We start from the raw sequence: 18,750 nt of genomic DNA on the forward strand, positions 1-18,750 counted from the left end.
TTGCTAAATCTGCTGACCATGCCAAATAATCATCACAGAGTTAGATTTACATTACAAACAAGTCTAAAAATTGGAATGATAAAAACATGATGAAGTTCTAACTTGCTAACTTCTTGGCTGTGTTTGGACAGCCACTACTCCCCTGCCTTCCTAAAGGGGCAGAGAATAGAATGCAAATAGTGTCACCATTTCTACAACTTTATTCATCCTTCTTTCCAAACATTTATTTTTATTTCCTTAGGGTATGAGGAAGAGCATGTTCTAACATAACTGCACTGAGTTATTGCCAGGAAGTCAAGTGTATCTTTAGCATCATCTCTGGGCAAATAGTACAGACAGAGGAAAATGATGTTTGAGGCCAAATGCTGAAAACTTGAGTCTTGCGTAGTTAAAACAGCAAAGAGCTAAAATGAAAAGTCAATCATGTTGATTCTGTTTTTTCTATGAGAACTTATATTTAGAAGAGCAGCAGTAGTGAAAGGAGGATAGGCTTGAAGTACCAACAGCTTTGGGTTCAAATGCAGGCTTATCGATTGCTGCTTGATCGAGTACCCTTGAACACACATAAGAAACATTTCATTGATTGACTTCTCTGTGCCAGGCACTTTGTCCTTACAGACCCTAAAGTCCAAGTAAGTTAGTTACCACTTGGAATCTTTTTCTTAACATCGAAAAGAAGAAAATATAATACTATATGCAGGGATCTTATGATAATTAAATGAAATAACATATGTAAAATTATAAAGCCCAGTGCGTAACATATAGTAGTTGCTTAATAAATTTTAGTTTATTTTCCTTGTCTTCAGAATAATCAAATTAATCTCTCCTTTGAGTCAAATTGTGATTTAAAAGCACAGCCGTAAAACATAACTAAAAATAAAGTAAACAGACAGTTACATAAACCTAGACACTCCTAAAATACCCAAAGGAGTTTGGAGGTCCATCAGCTGTGACAAACAGACTTCAAAAAATTAGACTCTGATACTGCCCCATTCAAGTAGTTCTATTTGAACTCCAATTTGTTTTTATACAAAACAAAAGCAAACTGCTTTTCATTTTAATTACCAGCCAGCAAATATAGTATACGTAGCACAGAAATCAAAGCTATAAATGATGCTGAAATATCAGAACTGCTCATTCAAAAATAATCTATTCATTGCCTGTAATGTGTGAGACATTGTGATGGTGTTAGAGTAGTAAAAGATACAAACATGTCCTGATGGAGCTTACTCTGTACTAAGGGAGACATAACATCAACCCTCAGGGAGGCTAAACAAAGAGATGAAACAAGACAAATACATGTTAAACATTAGTGGCCAATATGCTGCATGTTAAGCATTAAATTTTGAACTAGAGTCTCTAATGTAGGGAATCAGGAGAAATGACAAAGCCAAGAGGCTTTCTGGGAAAAAAAGCAGAATTTCAGCTGAGACTTTTGAAGCTTATAGAGAATTATTCAATGTCTTGTATTCTTCCTATGCATAAAGATCAGATGCACCGGAACTCAAAGCAGAAGCCAGCTGTAATAATGTCTTCTCTTTCTGAATGCATGTAGTTCTGTATGAATTGCTTCATTATTCACTAGCACAAATTTTACTTCGGATGAGATAGGTCCCATCTCATCCAAAAATCAGTATTAACTACTCTTGGGTAAAAGGTAATTGGTTTTTATATATTTGTAGAGTTTTTAAAGAAGCTGTTCAGTCCAACTAGCTTCCACTGCCTCACATATACATAAAAGAAAGACAGAAAAGAGAAAGAAAGGAAGAGAGGGAGAAAACATACTATTTGCATTTTCTGATTGTGAAAATTCTCTATTCCTACCTCCCAAACTTCCCTATGGGCAAGGTGTAATCACAACCCAGACAGCGGATGCTTTTCCTCTTCCTCCCCAGAAATGGAATCAGATCAGACTTATAATAAAGAGATTTGATGTCTGAAAGCTTTAAAAATTTTAAATTGTACTTGGACTGGGCAAACTTCAGAGGTGAGCCCTCTGAGACAGGGATTCATCCATATTCCCTAGCCACATCGTTGTGAAGCCAAAACAACCACATTCCATTCTTGTCATGGAAGACAACATCCTCCCCTTAAAGTACTGCACGCTTATCTTCAGTTAAGTTATGCACATTTGTTCACTCCAACCTTCACCTTCTTCAATTTAAAGTGTTTGATCAGCCACTGAGAAATCAACTTCATGGGAATTTATGATCTAAAATTATATGGCTGGCTGTACATTTATAGTTTTCTTCAAATTCCACCCCACTGTGGAAAGGAGCCAGAGCTTTAACCAAATTCTCAAAGGGTTCCATGATTCCTTCCCACCCCCACACATCAAAAGTTTAAGAGCCTATATTCTAGGCTGGGTGAGGTGGCTCATGTCTGTAATCCCAGCACTTTGGGAAGCCAAGGCAGGCGGATCACCTGAGGTCAGGAGTTCGAGACCAGACTGGTCAACATGGTGAAACCCTGTCTCTACTAAAAATGCAAAAATGAGCTGGGTGTGGTGGTGGACACCTGTAATCCCAGGTACTTGGGAGTCTAAGAAAAAAGAATTGCTTGAACCTAGGAGGCGGAGGTTGCAATGAACCCAGGAGGTAGAGATTGCACCACTGCACTCTAGCCTACCTAAGCGATAAAGTGAGACTCTGTCTCAAGGAAAAAAAAAAAAAAAGCCTATATTCTAAATCTACCAGGGTCAATTTTCTATTTATTTCATTTCCAAATAACCATACTCTAAAATATCTCCATGCTTTTTTTTTTCTTTTAAGTTCAGGGGTACATGTGCAGGATGTGCAAGTTTTTTACATAGAAAATGCGTCACAGGGGTTTGTTATACAGATTATTTTATCACCCAGCTATTAAGCTTGGTATCCATTCATTATTTTTTCTGGTCCTCTCTTAATTCTACCTCCCCTCCTCTGGTAGGCCCCAGGGTGTGTTGTTCCTCTCTATTGTCTATGTGTTCTCATCATTTATCTTCCACTTATAAGTAAGAACATGCCATATTTAGTTTTCTGTTATTGCGTTAGTTTGCTAAGGATAACGGCCACCTTATCTACTAACACAACTAAATACTAACTGTTAGAAGGTTTGTCTCCAACACTCTCAGCTAGTAAATTATTATAAAATAATTTTAAATGCAGATTTGTTCTAATATTTTAAAATTATCCAGGTGTCTGGCTCAGTGAGTGGAGATCAATTTCTGTCTTGATTACATCGTTTTTTCAATATCTAATGACACTTTATGAGTCATTAGACACACTGTAGTCTACTAAGCACTATACAAACTGAAGTACATAAATCCAGTTACTTTGAAGCTTACAAGCAAATTTCTTTATCAATAATGTATAATATAAAACAACTCCACCCTCTCTTTACCCTTTAGTGATGGAGTAGATTAGGTTCCAAACAGCCTCAAAGGGAATGTATTTCCAGTGAGCTTAGACCTTATTTTATACATTGCTAAAAGAGGGGATCTGTAACAGATTGGTGTAGGATTAGAAAAGTCACAGGTGTTTTCTCACACAAGAGAAGAAAGTACAAATTAGATGATATCATCTCATTGTCTATTTTGGCCACAAACTAACCCTTCACTTCTCAAACCCTCAATTTGTTCTTCTTTAACTTGGGGATGGTTCTACTTGATACTGCTTACAGAGCTATCATGACCCTGAGATAATTATTTCAAACATATATTGAAACATCAAAAATGCCAGACAAGCAAAAGGCTGTCTTTTCTCCTAGTTTCCTTGGATTCTTGCTCTTTCTCCACATACATAAACTGTTGGCAGGACCCTCAGCAAGATGTCATTGTGCATCTGTGAGCATTCATTTCAGAGACAGCCAAGCACTTATCTGGAAAACCAGAAACCACAGATGTGGCAGAAGACCTGCATCCCCAGCCCCATTCTGTGCAAGTTAGTTTTTGAAAACAAATTTAAGATCCATTCAGAAAGCACCCTGAAAACTGAAAGTATGCAATTCCTTTAAAAAGAGAAGCTCAAAGAGCAACAAAGCCAGCTGAGGTTAGCACCCACATTTCTTTCTTTCCTTTCCAGCACTTTGCATCTATAAATCAGTATGTTGTCATTCCAGAACTTTCACTACCTTTTTCTATCTCTCTCAATAACTTTGTGAAGTTGCAGAACTTTCTTCCAACTTTCACTTATTGCATTTTTACCTTTAGCTTACACAGTGATCTGAGGTTAAGGCAGTGTTCTTAATCAAGAAGCCCCTCCTTCTAAAGCTCTGTAGACTTCAGAGCCCTTAGAATAACATTCCAACTCCTTTCCATGCTTCCAAAGTCCACGAGTTTCGGCTTTTGCTCACTTTTTAATCTCACACCACTCTCTCCTTCCCTCACCAGCCTTTAGCCATGCTCCATTTTGGTTCTTTGCACATGCGGCAAGCCTCAAGGCTCTTGGACATGCTGTTTCTTCTACTTGATCAACTTTCCCACCAATTTCTGTATGGCTGGCTCATTTTCATCCTTTATCTCCTTATGTCACCTCAACTGAAATCATTTAAAGCCATCTCACCATCGTTACCCAGTATCTCAACCCCTCTTTCATTTCCATCATAGCATAACTTGTGACTATTTCATTTTCTGTTTTATTCGTGTCTCCTCCATAAAGTGTAAGCTGAAGGACAGACACTGGGCATCGTCAGCTCATGATTAGGACTCCAGTATGTGAACCATCACTGGCGCTAATGTAGTTGATGCTCCATGACAATACAGTGAGTGCTCAAAATATATACATGGAGTGAAACAGGCAATTTGAGTATGTACACTAACTTCTGTTCCCATGTGCATGTACTAGACTAGGAATGTTGATTAACTTGTTTTAAAAAAGAAATTCTCCAGCAAGTGTAAATCTAAACATTTTTGGCTAAGTTTGGGAGCTCCAGACCTGCACTGTGCAACACAGTAGCCACTAACCACGGGCCACTATTGCTCACTTGAAATGACACCAGTATGAATTCATTTTGGCATAAGTGCAAAATAAACACTGGGTTCTGAAGACAATATCAGAAAAAGAATATAATACATCTCATAATTGTCATTTTGATTAGATGTTAAAATAATATTTTGAAACACTGGATTAAAATATTAAAATTAATTTTATTTGGCTGGGCATACTGGCTCATGCTTTTAATTTCAACACTTTGGGAGGCTGAGGTGGGTGGATTGCTTGATCCCAGGAGTTCATGACCAGCCTGGGCAACAAGTCAACGAGGCAAAACCTGTCTCTATAAGAAATACAAAAAGTAGCCAGACACGGTGGCATGCACCTGTAATCATAGCTACTCAGGAGCCTGAGGCAGGAGAGTCACTTGAACCCAAGGGGTGGAGGTTGCAGTAAGCCAAGATCAGGCCACTCCAATCCAGCCTGAGACTCCATCTCTGTCTCTCTCTCTCTCTCCACACACACACATACACACACACACGTATATTATATTAATCAAGCCCCCCAAAATTCATATTTTATCTGGATCCTTTTTTTTAAAGTAGCTACTAAAAATTAAAATTACATATGTGGCTTGTGTTAGACTTCTCTTGGAATAATGCTGGTCTAGAATACTCCTCTATTCTCTCATCATTTCAGAGTTGATCTGATTTTAATGCTTATGACTTTCTTAAACCTGCCTATAATGGTATAAATTGAGGATAGAAAATATTTAGAAGTCCCAAAGCCACTGACTTAAATTCTTAGGTAATTCTACAGTATTCTTATCTCATGAAGATCTTAGAACACTGTCCAAGTATCACAAACTATAATACATCAGACTATTGGGCAGGAAAATATTTTCGTATAATTTTAGAATCATTATTTACACTACTGTTCAAATCCTTCCATTCTACTTTCAGAGCTACTATCCTCATCTAGGCCACTGTGATCTCTCAACTGATCTGTACAACTGGAGCAGCTTCCTAACTGGTCTTCCACCTCTAACCTATTTTTTTTCCAACAGTAGACAGTATACAAGTCTCACATGTTGCCTTCTTGCTTGACCTGCCTGTAGTTTTCCACTAACCCCAGGATAACGTTCAGATCTTCAATTCATCCTTTAATTCCTGACATAATACAGACTTACTCCCCCTCCTGCCTACTTTCTCCTCCTCTTAGGCTCCTCATTAGAGTCATTCTGAACTCCGCTGTTCTGTAAAGGTGCCATGTTTCTTCTTGCTTTTGGACTTTGTTCCTTCTACAGAACCCACACCCATTACCCTCCTTTTAGCTGGTCAACTTCTACTCTATTCTCAGCTTAAGGTTAGAGGTAGCAGGTGTGTCTGATACTAGGTGTCAGCCTTGCAAGGGAAGGCATCTCCTGGCCTCCAGGAACCCGCCATGGGGCTTGTGCTCTGTTGGTGGTGGATGTAGAATACAAGCCACACACCCAAACCCAGGCATGTACTAAGCACTCTCTGCAATTCTCCCACTGAATCCTCACCACAAACACATAAGCAGACAGCAGCAGTATTTATTTAAGTACTGTGTGTCGAGATTGTTCCAAGCACTTTAAATATATTATCTCAGGCTTCAGGATAACTCCCTAAGGTAGGTACTTATTATTTTCCTATTTATTGTATTATTCTCTTAGCATCCCATTCACTGATGGGGAACTAAAGTCCAGATGGATTTAGTAAATTATCCAGCCCCATAGCGGGGGATATGAGCTCCTGTGGTTTGGTTTAGCAGTCTATGTTGTCTTGTGCAGGTGTTATCACTGTTTTAGAGATGAGGAAACAAAAGTTCAGCAAGTTTAAGGAATTTTCTCAAAGTTGTCAAATCAGAATTTAAAAGGCAAGTTAGATGCCACATTATGGTTCTCCCAATAACTGTCCATACTTCTGTCATTATACTTGTGTTCCCATTGCCTACCAACTTACTGGCTTCCCTCATTAGACTGTACGTTTTTTGTTCTTTGGGTTTTAAAAAAATCTTAATAGATTTTATTTTAAAAATAGTTTTAGATTGACAGAAACATGGAACAGATAGTACAGATAGTTATTCTTGCAGAGTTTCTCCTACTGTGAATATCTTACGTTAGTATGGTATATTTCCATAACGAATGAACCAATATTGGTATTTTATCATTAACCAAAGTCCATAGTTATTCAGATTTTCTTAGTTTTCTAATGCCCATTTTTTCTATTCTAGGATCCTACCCAGGATAAGACACTACTCTTAGTTGTCAGGGCTCCTCAGGCTCTTTTAGGCTGTGGCAGTTTCTCAGACTTACCTTACCTTTGATGATCTTGACAGTTTTGAGGAACAGCAGTCAGGTATACTGTAGGATGCCCTTTCACTGAAATTTGTTTGATGTTTTTCTCATGATTGAAGATCACAGAGATAAAGCACCATTTCCATCCTATCACATCAATCAAGTGTACCTACTATCAACCCGCCTTATGTTCATGTTGACCTTGATCACCAGGCTGAAGAAACGTTTGTCAGGTTTCTCCACCATAAAGTTATTTCCCCCTCCTCCAAACTGTACTCTATACTCTTAGAAAGAAGTATATATTTAATTTATACTTTGGGATAGAACTTAATACTATATTTTATTGCTCAAATTGTTCCACTTTGGCCATTAGGAGCTCTTTCAGTTGATTCCTGTGTCCTTTTGACATACCTCCATCAATGCAGGCTTTTTCCTTTTTCTTTTTCGGTACTTCTTCACTTTCTGGTTGTATAAGAGGCTCCAGACTCATATACTTCCTTTCCTAGTAATAGCATCAGGCATTTTTCCAAGAATTCCTGGTTCACTTTTTTAAATAATGGTTTTAGAAATCAAGATCTGGGTGCTAGTTGCTACTGTGACGCCATTTCTTTTAAGCCCCTTCTACTGACACAGAAAGAAATATATATGTACATACAACCCTATGCATATGTACATAAATATTTCTATATGTAGTCCTCTGTATATATATATAAAGTTAAGCAGGCGTTCTTGTTGATGTCTCTAACTTTAATTTATTACCACATGTAACATTCTAACATCCTCCTCTTGCTTATCTATAAATTCTCACTCCACTAGTGAGAAATGACTGTAAGCTTCTTAAAGGCAGAATTAGTGCTTTAGTCACTCCTATATCCAAAGTACAGTGCTTGGCACATATAATGTACATGTTGACTTACTGTCAAATTTACCCCATAATCTCAATTCTGGAAGGGACTACAGATATATTTGCAAATGTTACAAAATATGGATTTCAAAGACTAAAATCACAACAATTTATTAGGGCAAACAGTACAAGAGGGTGCACTAACAAAGGTCTGATTTAAGTGCTTTTATTCAACCCAGTGAAGGGAAAATGACAGTAATACATCTAAGCCATGCAAAAAGGATTCAGGCTTCCTTGAAAAGAATTCAAGTGGCATAAAATGGTTTGTTTCTCCATAGCAATTTACATTTATTAAAATAGATAATAGGCAAAATCATTGTCAAAATAGAGCTTCTACCCTGTATAATGTCTTAATACATCCTCGAAGTTCCTGACAAACAGGCACAAAGCCATGGCAGATTAGACTCTAAGTGGAGGATCAGTCCAATAGCACAGCAGAAAAATAAATCTTACACTTCTAGGAAGGAAAATAAGACCTGAGGACAGCTTTTGAAGGTGGAGGGTAAAGTACAAAGGGAAAGGTGCTAAAGTGATGCACCAGCTGGAAGTATAACTGGGCTCTAACGTGACACTCTGCATTAATGATGCTAATTTATGTCTGGGTAAGTGCGTGTGCATGACACAGAGGAATTTGAAGAGGTCTCTATTATACCATAGAAGAGCTCATCTTGAATCTCTTGCCAGGGTACATGCTTTATGTGGGGATTTCTTCATATGGGCATATATTGTGTACATTTCATATCAGTTTCATGTGAATAAATCACGTGTCTCTTTCAATCTATGCTAGACCTTTTCCAATCTATTCTTTGCATTGCAGCCAGAATAATATTTTTAAAAGGCAAACTTGGTCCCTTTCCCCAATCTTCCCCACATTTAAACATTTTTACGGTTTCCTGTTACTCCTAAGATAAAAAGCAAAAACGGCTCATATACTTTTTCAAGACTCTGCAATATGTGATTTCTATCTAATGTCTACCCTGTGGGAACTTAAGCCACACTGGCCACCTTTCACTTCTTTGAACACACACTCTCTTTACTGCTACTACTATAAAGCCCTGGTACATGCGGTTCTCCCTGTCTGGGTCATCCTCCCATCTCCTCTTCAACATAGCTAACTCCTATTATGGCTTTAGGATTTAGCAATTATTCTTTCACCAGGGAGGCCTTCCCTGTCTGGGTCCAATAATCCTCTTATTACACACTCTTAGAGTACCACTAACTCTTCCTTGAGAGTGCTTGTCACAGTTGCAATCATACATTTATCCTTATTATTCTTTATTAATATATTTCCCCAGAGGGCCTTGTCACTCCATATTCCTGGTACCTAACCCCATACCTGGCACACAATAAGTGCCCAATAAATATCTATTAAATAAATGACTGAAAAATGACCATACCATCTATCCATAACACTGTAAAGCATTTCCAGAATATTAAAGTCCCCCTTTGGATTCAAAAGAAGATATCATTTTATACAATAAATTTGATTGTTTACCCCAAGGATGAAAATGATAAATATCACTTCCAGGCTTTGGTAGTTTCCAAATAAACATGAGGTCCTTTTTATCATATTGAGATGATTATTAAATATTACATAGAAGTGGACATAAGAGGACATGAAGAAAAAATCTCATGCAGAAGTTCACAATGGTGCTGATTATCTCTTAGTCCTGTCTCTTAGAGATCCATTTATCAAGTAACTTTGCTTTATTTCACAGTATCTCAAATGCTACTATTAGCTCTCAAGCTCTCATCACTGGGCATGGATTTCATTCAACATTCAACAAATATTTACTGAGCATATTTACTAGATTTCAGGCACTGTGTTGGAGCCTGGGATACAGACTAGGCAAGAGAGACAAGTGCTGATTTTCAAGAAGAGAGGATAACCAACACACAAATGAGTAAACAAAATGATTGCTGATTGCTGTTAGTGCTGACAGGGAAAGAATTCATGTTCCACATGAGTGAGATCATGCCCATTGCTTCATCATGATTTTAAGTGATCCAAATGCCTCACTGGGATAACCTGTAACATTATTGGTTCGTTGTATCAGGTAGATCACAGTCTTTCTTTTTACTTGATCAAGGATTAAAGAATTTTACATTTTAATGCCATGGTTTCCCATAAGAATTTAAATATACTTACTTTCTCAAATTAAATAAGTGTAGACAAAACACCAGATATAGCTTTTCTAAGGAGTCACTATAACCCCTGAAAATCTCTATTGCCAGCTTTGATGTGCCGCAAAAGATCAAAGTGCCTTGCTCTCTAAGATGCATATCTCAACAGAGCATCTGTCTCATTTCAAGAAATTTTTCATTTTTTTTTTAGTGATAAGTTTACAAGCAGTAGTTAGTGTACAGAAAATTTTAAGACACCTCTGGAGAAAGTTGTAAATTCTGCAGATTGAGTCAGGACTCTCTTGGTAATCATTAAAAACCTTGAGGCCTAGGATAGTGTTTGGAGCATAATTTGTTTTCAGTTGTGTGTTAAATGTTTGCAATGTTAAATAGTGATGTAGAATTAATAAACAGTGATGAGAAAATTAGCTATTTGAAGCATGAGACTAGAGTGGAGCTGAAAGAAAAAAATTAAAATTAAAGTGGCTCACTTATCAAAAAGCAAAGCCACAGAGAAAAGGGATTAATAACAGTATCCTCTTCATTCCCTTTAGACTAAGCCTGCAGGTTTATGAGGGGACAGGAAGCTGGGAGAATCTGAAGAAAAGAAAATGCAGTCCCTGAATGCCACAGCTCAAGAGGAACACCCCAGCCTACTGTCTCCAATGGAGAAGAACAATCTGCAGATTGACAAAGCTCTGTTTATACTCCTAAACAAATGAACTAATTGTGCCTTTGTTTTAACCTCACAAATCATAGCTTGATTACAGGTCATTAGTGACCATTAATATGTGAAACTGTTTGCATTTCACCAGTATATCTGAATAACAGTCTTGCCTTTCATACTAGCTTAGTCAAGTTTCCAAAGGGAAAGCCCCGTTATCAGGCCATGAGCAGGACTTAAATTAACAATTAGCTTCTGGAATTGAATTATAATGCAGAATAATTAATTATTTTGGTTCATTGTGGTTCTGCCTACTATAGAACCAGTCTTTGCCTTTGTAGTGGAGACATGCCCTTTCTAACATAAGATTGTGTGACCACCTCTCTCCAAACATTCTCAATAATTCCCAATGACTGCTAATGTGTCAGCCAGCAACACGGACCTGCTTCTATGACAATAGTACAGACAGTCCTAAGGTCACAATACGATGGCTGATTAGAGTCCAGATAAATGCAGGGAGCACATTTGGGATTATCAGAGAAGTAGAGTGACAGCAAAAAAGGTCTATCTGGCAAAAAAGTGGAGGCAGAATAGAGAATATGTATACCTGGGTGAACCTGGTAATCTAGAATTTGCAAAGGTGCAACTGGAGCTTTGGATTATCTGCATTAAGGGGTAAGATTCTTCAAAGGTATTGGATAATTTTCAAGCCTCAGTTTCATTTTCGTGTTGAGTAGTCACAGAGGAACGTGGACTGATTAACAGAGATTAAAGATCTCAGGAATGCTTGAGAACTTTCTAACATAGCAGTTGCCATTTAGGAGCAAACCCATGGTCCATCTTATTGAATGTTCTGTTTTTTCAAAAAATGTGCCCTAGGAAATGCCACTTTTGACTACTAATGTGTTGAGGCCACAGAATTAGAGGTGTTGCTATCAAGGCAAGTAATGGCAGCCCATACATTGCTGCAGCCATTTTTACTTTTTATTCTGGACTAGGTACCAACCACGTGGTTCATGCCCCAGTTTAAAATGCATAATGATAGTTTAGAGTTCCATGTAGTCCTTTCAATCAGTTATCCTGCTCATCTCTATCTCCGCTTATGAAAGTTAGATTATGAATAGTATAGTAATGCTGCAAAATGCAGGTTCTAAGTTAAATTTGCCTGTTTTCAAATCCTGGCTTTTCTACTGCTAATAAGGTGACTCTGAGCAAGTTTCTTAACCTTTCTGAGCTTCTCTTATCTGTGAAACAGAAAATAATGGTGCCTACCTCAAAAGGTGATTTGAAAACCCTAATTAGGTAACTAGTGCATGTAAAGGGCTTAGTACACTACATGGCAAATAGTAAGTGCTCAACAAATATTAACTACTATCATTTATTTTTTTCCACCAGCAGCCATATCTACTGTGGCCACCAACTCCATCTCCCACAGAAAGATAAGGAAACAAAAATATCTAAGACAGACTTTTTCCTGAAGTCACCCAATTACTAAATAACTGAGATTGGACTAACCCATGTCTTGACTACCATTCTCCCTGCTTGGAATACTTTTCATTATTCTTCCCTCCTCATCCTTCCGGTCACACTTTTGCCATCTGCTTTCTCACGAGCCCTTCTCTGAGCTTTTATGTCATTTCACAGTCTCTTGTACTTCCTCCGTCAGAGAACCTCTCATCCTACATTATAATTGCTTGTTGTCCTGTCTGTGTCCCCTACTAAACCACACGTTCCTTAACAGAAGAGACCAGGTTTATGTACTAAACCTTTGCATCTCCAGCACCAAGTACAGCACCAGACACATAGTAAGTGCAAAATAAATACTTAATAAGTAAAAGGATAGATGCCAGACTCTTCATTACCAATCTGTTCACACATATTAAATTATTATTTCTCACTGAAACAGATTTCAGAAAATCAGAGAGAACCCTACATGATTTCATGTCTTATACTGTTCTTAAATAATCAGAATCTAAAGTCAAAAATTCAAGGCAAATTTTAAAATTAATACATAATATGTTACATATTTATGTGGTACATGTGATATTTTATTATGTGCATGGAATGTATAATGATCAAGTTATAGTATTTGGGCTACCTATCACCTTGAGTATTTATTATTTCTATGTGTTGGGAATATTTCAAATTCTCTCTTCTAGCTTCTTTGAAATATGCAATACATTGTTGCTAACTGCAGTCACTGTACTCCATCAAACATTAGAATTTATACCTTCTATCTATTCATATATTTGCACCCATTGACCAACTTCTTTTCATCAAGGCAGTCTTAACCAAATTCTAACAGATTAGGTTTCTGAAGGAAGCAGCTAAACTTTTTAAAATGACACCTTGTAGTGACTCTTACATTCTATTAAAACACAGGCACGTGTGTATACATACACACTCACCTTATACCTCACACTTATCACTAAGCTATGCACAATGCTTATCTAGTTACCAACCCTCAAAATTTAGAGAAGGGCACTGTCTTTATACTTTGAAGGGATTTTTCAGAAACATTTGAATTTGATGGGGCACAGTGAAAAGCACGTATTTATCCTGGCTGTTCTTCACAACAAGCTCTTAAAATTCAGACTCTGAACTGTCTTTCATTTACAGTTTTAATGAATTAGAAATTTTGAGTCTGATGTAACACAAGTCATAAACTTTGACCAAATAAAAAAATACTTCCAATTCTTTTTCTCCCTCCATCTTGGAGGGGGAATAGAAGGCATAAAAGTTGGAAGCTCCAGGGAATCCACTCAAAGCCTATCCAGTTTCATCTCATTAAAGTAACATCAAGGGCAAACCAAATTAAACCCAAACCCCCAATCAATATTATATTAGAATGCATTGAAAGTGTTACTTAGTTGGCAGGAATGAAAAAAAAAATCATACATTGAAATTACAACAGATACAAGCCTTTTAATCAAATAGATCAAACAGCAAAATGTAATTTTTCTATAGTGAGAGAAGAGCTGAACTCTCCCTCATATCACCAACATTATGTAAAAACCCTGCTCTCTTATTTTATATTAAAAATTTAAGAAATATCACCTGCATGGAGTCTATATAAATGTATAATGCTAACATTGCATAGTTCCCTTAGGATACTAATGCCTCACACATCTTTATCCATAGTCTGATGGGGAATATTCACAAACGTATATGCATACAGACACATATACATCTTGTGTATACACAATATACATACATATACATATACACACATACCTGCTCTTTTTCTTCCCTTTTTGATCTGTGACCACCTTGTTAATTTCATTAGTTCTATGATAAAATATCTAGAACCTTTTTCCCCCTTCATTCCTTTCATTAAAGGGAGCTTTTCTCTTCTGAATGTTGTACTCTTTGATCTGTCTCAGGGTTTAATCTCTAATGATTCTTTTTCTTAAATCAAAGTACAGTTCTTTTGTATTAAATTTTATTTTCCATTACTCCAAAATATAGCCAAATGTGGAGGCTGTAAAGCTAAAGCCTCACCACACACCGTATCCAGAAATGAATAAAAATGCCTAGCAGAAGCCTTCATGCTACTTCATCTGAATCAGGTGGAACTACTTAGGAGTTAATAATGAAAGGGCTTGAGAATATTTGATACAGGTGAGAAGGTGTTTTTCCTACACACTGATTTCTAGATCTGTTTTCTCATTGGAAATTACCCTCTCAGTGAGACCTTTTATTTTTCATTATATTCAAAGTAAGATGCCCATATTGTCTTTTTTTTTTTTTTTTTTTGCCTCTTAACCCCAAGCTCTTTTTTGTTGTTGAACAGTTAATATACCTTGTTATCTAGCTTTGACAAACCTAACACCAATAAAACAGGCTCTATTCTTGTTTAGCCAACACTCTGCTGGTAATTTTATAACCAGTTATAATGTATCATTACCATGTGCATTAGGTCAAAATACGTTCTTGTTCCTAAAACAAGAAATCAAACTGTGCTTCCTATGTACAATAAATTTTTTTAGAATATAAATTAACTTATTTGTGTCCCACAGAACAACTTTCAAGCAATTAGAACTATTCGACACTTCTATACTGCTACTTTTTCAAGAAGAGTAGGTATAAATAATAATACTAATACCTTTATTTCCATAGGTGTTTTCATCAGGATAATTCATGCTTCATTATTGTGCCACTATTCTCTGTCTTGGGTTCTCCCTTGGCTCCTGTGACAAACATGGGGTTCAGATCCAGACTCCAGGAGGTTGTGATGCTTCAACTTTTGGTAACATACAGGTGCATTTACATACTCCCGCCTACCCGCTACCATCTCTTTGGGAGAGTTTGCTACTGGCCCGTCAAAGTCCAGGCTAACAAAGGTAGCACAATCAACACTGTAAAAGCTCCCTGGCCTCAGCTCCCTCGACCTGAAGTGGACTGCTTCTCACTTGAGAATACAGACATAGAACCGCGAGTCTCTAAGTGTTGCTCCTGATCATCATCAGCAGCAGCAGCAGGATTACCTGGGAAATTGAAAAAAATCAAACTCACAGACCCCATCACAGGCCTCTAGGTCAATCTAAGCTCAAAGGGGTGGAGCCTAGAAGGTTGTATTTAACAAACAGGTCAGGTGATTCTAATCACATTAAAGTTTGAAAACATCTGCTGTGTGGCATCTAGGGAGTTTTGAAGAGGCTGTAGTGAGGAGGAGGGCTGGCTTCATACAGTCAAAGTGGGGTCCTGTGGACAGGACACTCAGCGTTTGGGGTAAGGTTTTATGGTGCAGGGCTAGGAGCAGTGAGGAAAGAGAGAATGCTCTGGTGCAGAACAACTTTTATACAATAGGAACTATTCAGAAGCATGAGCAAGTCACCTCACTAGTTAGAAATGGGCCCCTTTCTCTACAAGTGTTCAGAGGTATGAGGTTATACACTATGAGAAGCTACAAATAAGGTAATAGAAGAAATAGTCAAAATAAATATGTAAGATTAACAAAAAACAAACTAGGCCTTAATAGGAACTTTCTTTTTTTTGAGACTGAGTTTCACTCTTGTTACCCAAGCTGGAGTGCAATGGAGCGATCTCGGCTCACCGCAACCTCTGCCTCCTGGGTTCAGGCAATTCTCCTGCCTCAGCCTCTTGAGTAGCTGGGATTATAGGCACGCGCCACTGTGCCCAGCTAATTTTTTGTATTTTTAGTAGAGACGGGGTTTCACCATGTTAACCAGGATGGTCTCGATCTCTTGACCTCGTGATCCACCTGCCTCGGCCTCCCAAAGTGCTGGGATTACAGGCGTGAGCCACCGCGCCCAGCCAGGAACTTTCAACATACCACTAACATAGAACAAAAAGTTCATAATTATTTATTTTTTTAGTATCTTATTTTCTTAAAAACTAGCCTACTGATGGTGCATAGGGAATGAATTTTAGTTTCCTCAGTGCTTCATTTCATATTCTGAAAAAGGTAGCAGTTTGTTTAGATTGACACAGGAATTCAACCCAAGAGATTATGTTTGTTATTTAAAAGAGCAAATCACCACCAGCCAGTACTGATACAAGATCAAAGATTAAGGTTGGCATGTTAACTTATTTGTTCTCTCTTTTGTAACCAAGACAACTGTCTTTCAACAATAATATCTTAAGACATATACATAACTCTACTAATATTAATGAAAATACAGCCCAACCTTATTTAGCAATTACTACCTACTATGTTCCTGGGACTGTCCTGAACACATTACGGGCACTGTCATTTTTAATACTTACAATAACCTTATGAGGTTAAACATTGCTGTCTTCATTTTACAGATGAGGCATTTGGGTTTAGAGAAGTTGAATAACTTGTCCAAGGACTAGCAAGTGACGGGGCCAGGATACAAACCCAGTCATCTCCAGAGTCTATTTTCTTGACTACTTTTTTCATATAATTCTAAACCCTATGGTTGGGAGGGTAGAAAGCATATGTGGTCCAGTGGAAATAATGCTTATGACCACTTAAGTCTTCTAAAAATACTAAAAACTACCAACTACTCATTGAATGTTTAATCTGGGTCAGGGACTAAACTAGCCACGTACAAGTATTATCTCACTTAATCCTCACTACAGCCATGGAAAGTAGTTACTACTATTGTCTTAACTTTACGTAGGGGCAACTTCAGTTAGAGGATTTAAGTAATGAGCCCATCTTTTTTTTTTTTTTTTTTTTTTTTTGAGACAGTTTCACTTTGTTGCCAGGTGCCAGGCTGGAGTGCAGTGGTGCAATCTCAGCTCACTGCAACCTCTGTCTCCCGGGTTCAAGCAATTCTCCTGCCTCAGCCTCCCCAGTAGCTGGGATTACAGGCACACACTACCAAACCCAGCTAATTTTTGTATTTTTAGTAGAGACAGGGTTTCACCGTGTTGGCCAGGATGGTCTCAATCTCTTGACCTCGTGATCCACCCGCCTCGGACTCCCAAAGTGTTGGGATTACAGGTATGAGCCACAGCACCTGGCCCCATATTCTTATCAAAGATTTCACTGCTTACATAATAAAATGGAAATTAGGCAAAACCACATGTAGTATTCAGTAAATGTTGCTTTCCTGTCCTTACGTTAGTTTCTGGGGATCAGAATGGTGTTGCTGATGATCAATCTGTTGTTTTTCTTACCTATTTTCTTACTTGTTCCAAATGGTAGATATCTGTGAGTTAGATATTTGGGTGCAATATACAGCCATGAAATATAACTAAATCCACTGGCTTCTCTGCATCTTTAGTATCACCAAACCCTAGCACTTTAAGGCTTGCACCTTAAATGTGGTTCAGAAATGTGATTCCAGAAACTCTTCCACTTAGCAAGAGTAATAATGAGTGACTTTAGGAATGAGACACAACTCATGCCTAAGCCCCAAAATCAAAGGTGGAAGGCACACCACATTGTTCCACCCGAAGAACCTTGTGCTAAAAATGTTCATGGTCAATGCCTTACAGAGAGAGTCAGCAAGCAGATACACTTTTTTCCAAGACTAAGATTTCATCTAGTTGGGAGTTTAGTGATTTATCTGATATCACAGGAAGAGCTCTTTTTTATGAATCAGAGTCTCTAAGTCTCAGTCTTTTCTCCACCATAAACTAGGTATGTGATCATAGGCAAGTTAATTAACTCCACTGGATCTCAGTTTTCTCACTGAAAAAAACGAGAATAAAAGAAATGTACTCTTTATGTTTGTTGTGCAGAGTAGATAAGACCTGTGAAAATACTTTGCAGAAATACAAATCACCTCCGCAAATGTAAGATGACATTACGATTTTATGAAACTTCTTCCTTGTCTAATATTTAGCTGCTAATGTATCAACCTGTTTAGTGACGTTGGTTTACTGGTGAACTAATTTAAAAGCAAGAGGAAGGGGGAATTCTTTAGAATCGAAAACTATCAACAGTGCCAAGGACAAGTGAACTATTTGATCAGTTGTTCTGATGGTTAAGAGGGAGTAGGATGTTTATTACTTGGGTAACCAAATAATCTGCATGTTGCAAACCCCGTAACATGCAGCTTACCTATCTAACCATCTTGCACATGTACTTCTAAACCTAAAATAAACGTTTTTTAAAAAGAGGGAGTCAAGAGCCAGTAAGCTTGGCAAATCTCCCAGATCAGTTCATGTTGGTATGAAACAGCCTGAGAAAACATTCTGTGAAAGCAACAAGGAATATCACAAAAGTACCACGTAAACGAATGGGACATAAATAACAGCTCAACCTGGGCTCAATCAATGTATTTTACCAAAGATACCTTTGGGTTTCTATTCAAATTTCAAGGTGCCAAATCTCTAGCTTGTCTACATTAGAGAGTAGAATGTGGCCTATCTGTAGATTAGAATGGCA

General features: G+C 37.7%; 1 protein-coding gene across 36 annotated transcripts in view; it reads right to left on the minus strand.

Moving 5' to 3' along the window:
• The window catches only part of PPP2R2B (protein phosphatase 2 regulatory subunit Bbeta), a 494,567-nt gene that overhangs the window by 257,895 nt on the left and 217,922 nt on the right, over positions 1-18,750 (minus strand). For 15 of the 36 annotated variants that reach the window (XM_078362503.1, XM_078362502.1, XM_078362507.1 and 12 more), the window contains one exon: positions 15,028-15,112. The exons of the other annotated variants lie outside the window; for them this stretch is intronic. In XM_078362503.1, the coding sequence (XP_078218629.1) occupies positions 15,028-15,064 (37 nt within the window). In that variant the 5' untranslated portion in view covers positions 15,065-15,112. The remainder of the gene's footprint in view (positions 1-15,027; positions 15,113-18,750) is intronic. 36 annotated transcript variants of the gene reach the window in all.

Source organism: Callithrix jacchus, chromosome 2 (assembly GCF_049354715.1).
Source record: "Callithrix jacchus isolate 240 chromosome 2, calJac240_pri, whole genome shotgun sequence".
NCBI lineage: Eukaryota > Metazoa > Chordata > Mammalia > Primates > Cebidae > Callithrix > Callithrix jacchus.